We start from the raw sequence: 10,337 nt of genomic DNA, 5'->3' as shown, positions 1-10,337 counted from the left end.
CGAGATTTTTCGCCCTTGTCCGAGAAGGCTAGGTGTTAGATCTTACCGACAGTGGCATTCTAAAAGCAACAAAAAAGCCATCAAAACATTAATGACATTGGGAAACAATAATGACAACAACAATAAACTACAACAACAACAACAGCAGCAGCAGCAACAACAACAACAACAACAACAACAACAACAACAACAACAACAACAACAACAACAACAAAAACACCACCACCAACAACAAAGACTTTTCCAACTCTTCCTGCTACCACCACAACAACTAAAAACATCAGTATTTTATCACTACGATTATTACAACTACAACTACAACTACCACTTCTACCACTACTATTACTACAACTACTACCACTGCCATTACTAAAACTACCACTACCACTTCTACCGCTACCATTACTAAAACTATCACCACCACCATGTTTACAATCAGAGGCAAAGCGTCTATATAATCAAATAATTACTGCTTCCTTTCCGTAATCTGGGAACTTCGTCGCAGTCAATTTATATAGACATTCATATCATCAATAGCCATTTGGGCTCTCGTGCTCTAGAGGTTAAGGTATTTGCCTCTCATTCAATAGGTCCCAGGTTCGAAACCTGACAGCGACGGAAAATTTATTCTCTAAAATTTCCTCCTTTCACATCCTTTCCTGTTCTCTAACCATGTTTGGTGGTCCAAAATCGATAAGAGTAGGCTTCGGCCACCACCCGATCCAATTAAAAAAATTCCTACCAATAGTAAAATGTTTAACGCGTGCTCACATAACCTTATACGAGTGCCATAAAACACTTATTTAAAAATGAAAATAAACCCACACACAAACAAAACAACAAACAAACAAAAACATCAAACCCATGAGCCAATGGACAGTGTGCACAACACTTGAACCTATATCATTGTCACATAAATATCCTACTCACACCCTTTGGGCCACTCTCATTAGCAGTCACACTCACCGACTATGCAAGCTTACAATTAAACTGGTAGAGCCTACCTAAAAAGGTAAGGGGGGTGGGTGGGTGGAGAAGTAGAAGGATTCCCAAACTCTCTAGCTCTCTGGGAACATGCTGACTTGATATCTCCGCCACACTTGACCTCTCGCCATTTCCCACTGCCGTTCATCAAATTCCTCTCTGTAGATTTCACCGACTATGCAAGCTTACAATTAAACTGGTAGAGCCTACCTAAAAAGGTAGTTGGGGGGGGGGGGGGGAGAAGTATAAGCATTCACAAACACTCATTATGTAAGGTAACATTCAGGACTGATAGAGTACCTCAAAAAGGGAAGGAGAACTGACTGCTAATAATCTCATGGCTGCTTGTCTTTTTTTATCGACTTCTACCGCCCTATAATCAGGTAATGGTACGATTATACCATCGGCTCTTGGCCTCGAAAGGCTAGATAAAAACAGCCAAATCTAAACACAAACTGATCGTTTAGCGATGTCATCACTTCTTCTTTGCCTTCTGCAGATCTGAGTCTGTATTCACATCGTTAGTTAAATGTACTGTAAAAAAAATCTGGAGACCAATATTCCCACCGCCCTTTTTTTCCCTTCTTTTTCTTTTCTTTTAAGTAAGTGTTTTACGGCGCTCGCAACTAGTTGGTAGGACATTCTGAATTTTGCGCGGGTGGTGGCTGAAGCTTACTCTTATCGATTTTGGACCACAAAGGGATCTCGTGCGCAACTTGCACACAGGACCTCCGAGAAGGCTAGGTGCAGATCTTTCCTACCCTAAGATCAGGGGTGTGGCTGAAAGACAACAGTAAGGAGCCAAGGAGAAGCAGTAGAAAGGTTGCAGAAAGAGTCAGGAGCCCAGAGGAGGAGGCAAATGTGGTGAGCGGGTGGGGGCAGAAAGTGGAGACGAAAGCAGACGACAGAACATTGCTAGAGAGCAGGAAAGGAGGTGAAAGGAGACAATTTAGAGAAGAAAAAATTCTGTCGCTATCCAGGTTCGAACACGGGAACAAGTGTTTTACGGCGCTCGCAACTGCATAGGGTAATCTGAACGCGTGGGACACATTCAACATTTTTAGTTTGGTAGGGATTAATTTTGAATTTTGCCCGGGTGGCGGCCGATGCCTACTCTTATCGATTTTAGACCACCAAGGGATCTTTAACATGCTCAGCTTGCACACAGGACCTCAGAGACTTTTCATCCTTTTCCGAGAAAGCTAGGTGTTAGATCTTACCTACCTTAAGGTCAGGGGTGTGTCTGAAAGACAGCAGTAAGAAAGGGCCAAAGAGTAGCAGTAAAAAGGTTGCAGAAAAGAGTCAGGAGCCCAGAGGAGGGAGCAAACGGGGATTGGGGTGTCTATTTCTACATGGTGTGGGTTTGACACCCCTGCTTAAAAACTGTCAGGTTATTTCAGAGATGGGAGCTTCGTTGTTACGTCCACGTCCGATAGAACCAGCCAAAGCAGGTTGGGAATAATAATAGGAGAAGAAGTAACACGGTGTTCTTCCAAAATGAGCAAGCATCATGATAAATAACAGCAACACGCACATCAACAATAACAGCAACAACAACAACAACAACAACAACAACAACAACAGCAACAGCAACAGCAACAATGAAAACGACAACAACAGAAATACGTACATCAACAAGAACAACAGCAGCAACATGTACATCATCAACAACAACAACAACAACAACAACAACAACAACAACAACAACAACAACAACAACAACAACAACATCAACAAAAACAACAACAACAGCAACAAGAGAACGTACATCATCATCAGTATCAACAACAACAGCAACAACAACAGCAACATGTACATCATCATTATCAACAACAACAACAACAACAACAACAACAACAACAACAACAACAACAACAACAACAGCAGCGGCACGTACATCATCATCATCATCATCATCATCATCAATAACAACAACAATAACAACAACAACAACAACAACAACGACAACAACAACAACAACAACAACAACAACAACAACACGTACATCAACACGTACATCAACAACAACATCAGCAACACGTACATCAACAAAAACAACAACAGCAACAGCAACACGTACACCAGCAACAACAACGGTGCCCGTGCTGCCACGTAGTTTTGGACGGTAGATTGTATTACCCTGTCACGTGGTTTGGAGAGTTAATTGAATTACACCATCAATGATGGCTCTGTTCAGCGTGGGATCAAATCAGGCTGGGCTTACACGGCTTCTTGCCAAGAAGTAACAATCCAGGAGGCATCTGAGGCAACGGGCTTCACTACATCAAGCATGTGCATGGCGATCAAAGCCACCACCGAGGCTCTGAAGTGGCTTCGCACAAATGGAAACGAGCAGGTTACCTTTCTTACAGACTCAATGAGTACTCTGGATAAGATCCTAACCCGCAGCCTGTATGCAGCTTGATTTAAGACAATCCAAGACATCAAAATCAGACGCTCTCAGTGGATCTTCTGCCCAGGACATTCAAGCGTCAAGGGAAATGAAAGAGCAGATAAGCTAGCAGGCTCTGCAAACATAAAGGGAGTGCTTAACTTTGATCCTCCAACTGTAACAGCCCTTGTCCGAGATTACCTAACCAGCAGCCGTGAAGAGGAATCCTTCACTTATGAGATTATGACTGAGAAAGGAGTACAGCCTGATGGAGGCAGGAGAAGCAGCCTGCGTGATCCCATCAGACACTACAGCAATCAACTCATGATGGAGACAATCAGCTTGCCCACACTGAAATGGACCGCTATGAAGAGGGATGAGGAAGCATGGAGCACCCTGTCATCCTAGGATCCCAGTTCTACATTGAAATATTCAAGTAAGTAAGTACACTATCACGCACGTGATTTGAACAGTCTAGTGCAGTAAGTTTTAAATCGTTAACAACTTGCCTGACTTGTCAACTGATGGATTTTCTCTAGCCCGAGCCAGAAATTGTCGTGTAGGTCTCCAAATCCTTTTTTATAGTCCTCCCAGCCACGGAAAAAGTCCACGTTGGCCGAAGCACGTCTCTGCAGACATACAAGAACATTTCGTCATTTTCTAAGTAAGGCCTAATGTCATTTACTGTGCTAAATCACATTATTTGAGTTATCTGGCTGAGCTTTTAGTTACTTCTTAAGTAAAAAATTGTTCGTCTAAAGTTACCAGTAATGTTTCACGACAGTTCTGTGAGTCGAAAGACGGTTTCAATGCTATTGTGTCGTGGGAGTTTGTTTATTACATTTACTATTTCTTGTTTATTGAGAAACAGAAACTTTGAAACATTACAACCACATATGTGTCGGGACGTGGTGGAATCAGGCGGTAGTCAATTTTTGGACGTGCGAAGTTTTTGGTGTAATCGTAAAGCTTATCTATTTTTGTTTTGTTTTCGATGAAAACAATGCCATCTATCTTGAATAGAAGGTGAGATATTTGCGATTATAAAAAGTTAGGGTCGCCTGGTTTTAAACGTTAAATAAGCGAGAAAATGGCCGCCAACGTTTGGTGACTTCCAAAGCTTGAGAGTTCTTGGAAACAGCAAATTTACTTGTTTATGCTCTTGATAAACATTTTAAAATAAAATCCACACAGGAATATGTTTTTAAATGGACATAAAAGGTATTAAACCCCCCCCCCCCCAAAAAAAAGGAAAAAAAATCAATAAAAACTGACAAAGGTGCGGGGAAATGTTGATTTCTCCGATTCCATTTAATTTGACGAGCATTTGATTTCACCACGCTGCCTCACATAGTATATCTTCGTAGAGGCACGTACGGTGTACTGTACACACACTTACTTTTATTGCTAGGAAAATCGTTGATTAACAACACAGCCTTTTTTTTACAGTAAAGTAATCTTGACTTTACCTGCGTTTTACTAGCCTGTAACCACCCGTACTGTTCTAGCCTGTACTCAACTATACTGTACTAGCCTGTGTCCACCTGCATGGTACTAAGACAGTACTCACATGTACTGTACTAGTCTGTACTCACCCATACTGTACTAGCCAGTACTCACCTGTAGTGTACCAACCTGCTCTCACCTATATGGTGCTAAGACAATATTCACTTGTACTGTACTAGCCAGTACTCACCTGTATTGTACTAGCCTGTACTCACATCCATGTTACCAGCCAGTACTCACCTATTCTGTACTAGCCAGTACTCACTTGTAGTGTACCAACCTGCTCTCACCTGTATGGTACTGCGACAGAATTCACCTGTACTGTACTAGCCTGCACTCACCCCTATGCTACCAGCCAGTACTCCCCTATTCTGTACTAGCCAGTACTCACTTGTAGTGTACCAACCTGCTCTCACCTGTATGGTACTGCGACAGAATTCACCTGTACTGTACTAGCCTGCACTCACCCCTATGCTACCAGCCAGTACTCACCTGTATTGCACTAGCCAGTACTCACCTGTATTGCACTAGCCAGTAGTCACCTGTATTGCACTAGCCAGTACTCTTTTCTGTCCCTTGCCCATTTCTATGGTAATGACGCCATCTGATTAGTAGACAAATGTGCGTATGATATTGCCCACTAATGCATCACGTTCATAATTTTTATAATATATAACTTTACCGCTACATGTAGATATTTAAGATTATTATTATAGATGTTTGTGATGGATCTGAGAGCAATACTGACTTTAGAAATGACGGTGGTGGTGGTGTTAAGTGATGATGTGGGATGGTGTTTATGTATATAATTATTGAGAAGACATGTTTCTGTTAGTTTTTATAAATAATTTTAACGTTAGTCCTATCTTCCTCTGCTCTGATGAGTCACGAGGGGTATGGGCACCCACCATCCCGTTCCCTACTGGAACCATCTTTAATGTCACCGTGAGGTTCCGAAATGGAGGCACTGTCTCTGCTAAGGTGACCTTGTTAGTCCTAGCCTATTCCTGCGGGCCAAGACAAGTGAAGAGAGGACCTTAGTAGTAGGTAGACAGTACAGTGAAAGATATTATGTTGCGGATTTCGTAAGGGGGTTGTAGGTAGCAAGTTGACAACCAGGTTATAGACTTAATACTTAATTAAACATGAAGTAATGGAGATTCCGACACAGGATCCTCGAACCCTAGTTGAGAGGGAACAATTTCCACACAATATTGTATCCTCTCGCCTCCGGGGGAGCGGTCTTGCCAGTACTCACCTTCATTGTACTAGCCAGTATCCACATGCATTGTACCAGCCAGTACTCACCTATATTGTACTAGCCAGTACTCACCTGTATTGTACTAGCCAGTACTCACCTATATTGTACCAGCCAGTACTCACCTATATTGTACTAGCCAGTACTCACCTGTATTGTACTAGCCAGTACTCACCTATATTGTACTAGCCAGTACTCACCTGTATTGTACTAGCCAGTACCTACATATATTATATCAGCCTGTACTCACCTGTATTACGATCCATCCACCCTGGTCCGTCACTGTGTCACAGACGACACGCTGACCGCTAGAGAGACGGACCACCGGCCGAGGACCCAAACCCTTAGCATCAGCGCACGACTGGGGCTATAGAGAAATCCACAGAGAGGAATTTGATGAACGGCTGTGGGAAATTGCGAGATGTGAAGTTTGACGAAGAAACCAAGTCAGCATTTTCCTAGAGAGCTAGAGAGTTTCTGACTCCATGAAGTATCATGTGTCAGTCAGGCAGTCAGTTTCTCAGTTTATCCATTGATCAGTCAACCAGTTTACCACTTAGTCGGTTAATCTGTTTATCACCAAGTCATCCAAAAAACTTATCACATATTACATTCTTAATCAATAATTTTATCACCTACTCCATCAATCAATTTATCACATTCTATATCGATCAGTTTATAACACTCAATTAACCAATTTATCACATACTATATCAATCAGTTTATAACACTCAACCAATATATCACATACTCTATTAACTAATTTATCACACACCCCATAAATCATTTTAACCAATACCCCATTAACTAATTATTTATTATGTACTCTATCAATTATTTTATCACCAGTTTATCTCATACTATATAAATTAGTTTATAACTCTCTCAATTAACCAATTTATCACATACTCTTATTATACACTCCATCAATCATTTTATCACATTTTCCACTAACCAGTTTATAACATACTCTGTCAACCAATGTATCACATACTCAATCAATCAGTTTATCACACTCTCTATTATATTATATCAATCAATTTATCACACAACGAAAGTATAAGAGGATAATATCCAACAGTGAAAGTATAAGAGATATCCAAAAGTGAAATTATAGGAAGATATCCTACACTGAAAGTATAGGAAGATATCAAACAGTGAAAGTATTTGAAGATATCAGTAAAAGTATGGGAATACATCCATCGGTGAACGACTCTCACCCGTAGCTTGTCCTCAACATCGCTCAACCTTTGCTCCCAACTGGCTTGTACTTCTCCCATTGTGGCTGAAGCGTTTGCCAGGAGGCGCTGGCTCTGTTGTAGAACCTCTTTCTGGTTACTCTCCAAGACTGCCGTCACGGTCTCCAGAATCTGACGTTTTTGGGAGAGCATTTGGTGAGGGCACTCTCGCTTGTTGGCCTCCACCGTGTGTCCCAGAGTCTGTAATAATAATAATAACAACAATAATAATGATATTTATAATATTAATAATAATAATATTAATAATAATAATAATAATAATAATATTATTATTAATAATAATAATAATAATAATAATAATAATAATAATAATAATAATAATAGTAGAAGAAGTAGAAGAAGCAACCAACCACCATCACTTTTAGCGCTAATTCCGGTGTGCACACATCTCTAAGCTCTTCACAGAAATGTGTACTGGTCAGGATTATGGAACAAATAATATGATTAGCCAATTTGCTACTAAGAAAACTCACTTCAAGCGCCTTGAGTATGACTGTCATGTTCTGGAAAACGTCTTGTTTCTCCTTTAGACAGTGTTTCTTGTTCTCCGCTATGGCCACTGCTACGTAAGCTTGGATGTCTTGTTTTTGCTGCGTGCATTGTCTTTTGGTCTCGTCCACCATTTCGCTCAGGATCTGAACAGTGACGTCACTCTTACGAGAGATGGAAGTAGGTAGGCCTTTCTGCCACCCGACGCTGCCATGGGAATTCAGAAAGGTTACGTCACAACGGTACAGACCGATCGTGTCGTTGGTCGCCAGTGGCCAGGTAAGCCGCATGAAGCTGTTCGCACCGGAGACAATGTTACCCGTAGCGGTCACGTCACTGGCTGTGAGTCTGACGTCCACATCGCCGTGACGAAGTTCCGCGACACTGGACCATCCGGTCAGCTGTTTTTTCTGGATTCTCATCATGAGAAGGTCTGAGATGTCCTGCTGCTGATACTGGTTGAAACAGTTCAGGGAAACTTGAGCTGTCTTACCGATGTCGATTTCTGATGACGTCACATTGAGACGCCATGCTTTGGAAGACATCACCAGGGCCGCTGCCAAAATAAGCTTAGTGATGAATGTCCAGGTGGCGTCCATGTTTCTTGTACTGCAGGCTATTCTGTTCACAAAGATCGTCGTGTACTTTTGCTGGGAAGTCTACAGAAAAACACACAAAAAACAAGCATTCATACAAGAACACATTTCATCGGCTAGCTCGTCAAATTTAACACTTTCCACCGACACAGCGCGCAGAGTGCACAACACTTGTCCCCACGGACCAGGATGCAGATGCTGTACATCAGTACTACACCTGTATCTCGGCATAAATACCCCAGCCATTATAAAATTTTCAGCATGCTGAGAAAATTGAAAGGGAAGATAGCATGTTAACCAAAAAAGGAATTAGAATCGAAACTGAAAACATTAGATCTAGCTCATTCATCACCCGAATTCTCATCCTGGGGTAAGAAAGAAAAAAGCACTCATGCTAGGTCTACTCGACATTTTACGAACCCAAAAATTACTCCAGTATTATTGTTGTAAACAAACTGATATTTGACCTCGAAGGCCACTCAAACCACCCAGAAAGGAAACATTTTAACAAGTGCACAAGCCAAAAAGGAGATCAATGCTGCAACACTTTTGCTGCTATATATCACACCGTCGCCGATGGGCAACGTGTTAACATTTGTTTTTATTGATGTCTATTAATGTATGGTAGAGGTTGCTTGTGATCGAGAAATATTTTGTCGAATAATTCTTTAATAATATGTTAAACAAGTCAGAAAAGATACGTGGTGAGGATACAATTGGTTTTTAATGAAACCGTTTTTTGTTCCTTTTGTTGTTAACGTTTTTTGTTGTTGTTTTTTGCTCTGTCTTATTTTTCCCTTTTTTTCTTTTTTCTTTATCTTTCTTGAAATTAATTGCTCTCTGGGCTTAAAACAGTTGGCCAGCTTGCCATAGATTTGACGGCATTAGTCACATCAAAATGTTGAAGAAGACTGCCGTTCTACCGTTAGTCATATAAAATGTTGGAGACGATGGCTTTTCTTCCAATTGTCCATAATATGGACTACTGCCACCCTTTTTCTCTTTTTTTTGTTCGGCTGTTTGGAATGTGCTATCAGTACGTGGCTACAGCTGTTTCAAACTAAATATGGTTTTGTGAACTAAACAGAATAAGACAGATAATTGACCAAAACAGAAAAATGTAAAATTTTGGAATTGGGACTTATGCCATTTTCTTCCTTTAGTCTTTATTTGGATTGCACGGATGCTAAAATAAATGCTTAAACTGACATCATTGCTGCAGACATCGTCTACAGACAGACGTCTCATGGGATTCATCTTTCGAATTGTGCACCCTAGTGACGTTAAAAAGGGCGCGAACGGTGTGTGTTTGATCTAACGTGGTCGTTTTGTCTGGGAGTTTTGTTCTGATTCTTTACACGTCCTAACCGAGGGACCATTTCCACCCTTGACACCAAAGAATGCATTAAGGACACTTTATCATTGTTACCCTGCCTTGTGCGAAACTTGCGAAATGAGTAAGGAAATGTACTATACAAAAAGCTCTCTGCTCGTTACTAATCTTAATCATGATCTCAGCAGCCAAAGGAAACTTGAGAAAAACTATCTGCAAATTTCTGTTGGCCTATTAAACTACTGTATCTTGCAATATGGCGCGATCATTGGGACTTTTAATGATAGGCCTGATGCGAACTAGTGTGTCAGGCTACAAAACTGGGGTTATAGCTGAAAATGCTTTGGTTTTTTATTAAATTTACGCGCTATGAAAAGCAAAACATTCTGAGGAATTATCTAAAATGAATATCCGACAAACTACTTTTAACTTCCAAAAGTGTACAAATGTGAAACGTAAAATTTCAGAGTGGAGGAAAATATTTCCAAAAAGCTGTATCACTTGTTCTTTTTTTTGTTGG

General features: G+C 40.9%; 1 protein-coding gene across 1 annotated transcript in view; it reads right to left on the bottom strand.

Annotated features, from left to right (window-relative positions):
- LOC101863334 (fibrinogen C domain-containing protein 1-A) overlaps nucleotides 1-10,131 on the bottom strand; it is an 11,384-nt gene extending 1,253 nt beyond the window's left edge. Inside the window, exons 1-4 of the mRNA XM_005095046.3 lie at nucleotides 7,873-10,131; nucleotides 7,361-7,579; nucleotides 6,391-6,507; nucleotides 3,886-4,005 (exon numbers count right to left, since the gene is read on the bottom strand). Coding sequence (XP_005095103.1) covers nucleotides 3,886-4,005; nucleotides 6,391-6,507; nucleotides 7,361-7,579; nucleotides 7,873-8,487 — 1,071 coding nt within the window. The 5' untranslated portion in view covers nucleotides 8,488-10,131. The remainder of the gene's footprint in view (nucleotides 1-3,885; nucleotides 4,006-6,390; nucleotides 6,508-7,360; nucleotides 7,580-7,872) is intronic.
- Nucleotides 10,132-10,337: the final 206 nt, after the last annotated feature.

The sequence above is a fragment of the Aplysia californica genome, unplaced genomic scaffold (assembly GCF_000002075.1).
Source record: "Aplysia californica isolate F4 #8 unplaced genomic scaffold, AplCal3.0 scaffold00094, whole genome shotgun sequence".
Lineage (NCBI taxonomy): Eukaryota > Metazoa > Mollusca > Gastropoda > Aplysiida > Aplysiidae > Aplysia > Aplysia californica.
The sequence above is the reverse complement of the archived record's forward strand: the minus strand, read 5'-3'. Positions and strand labels throughout refer to the sequence as shown.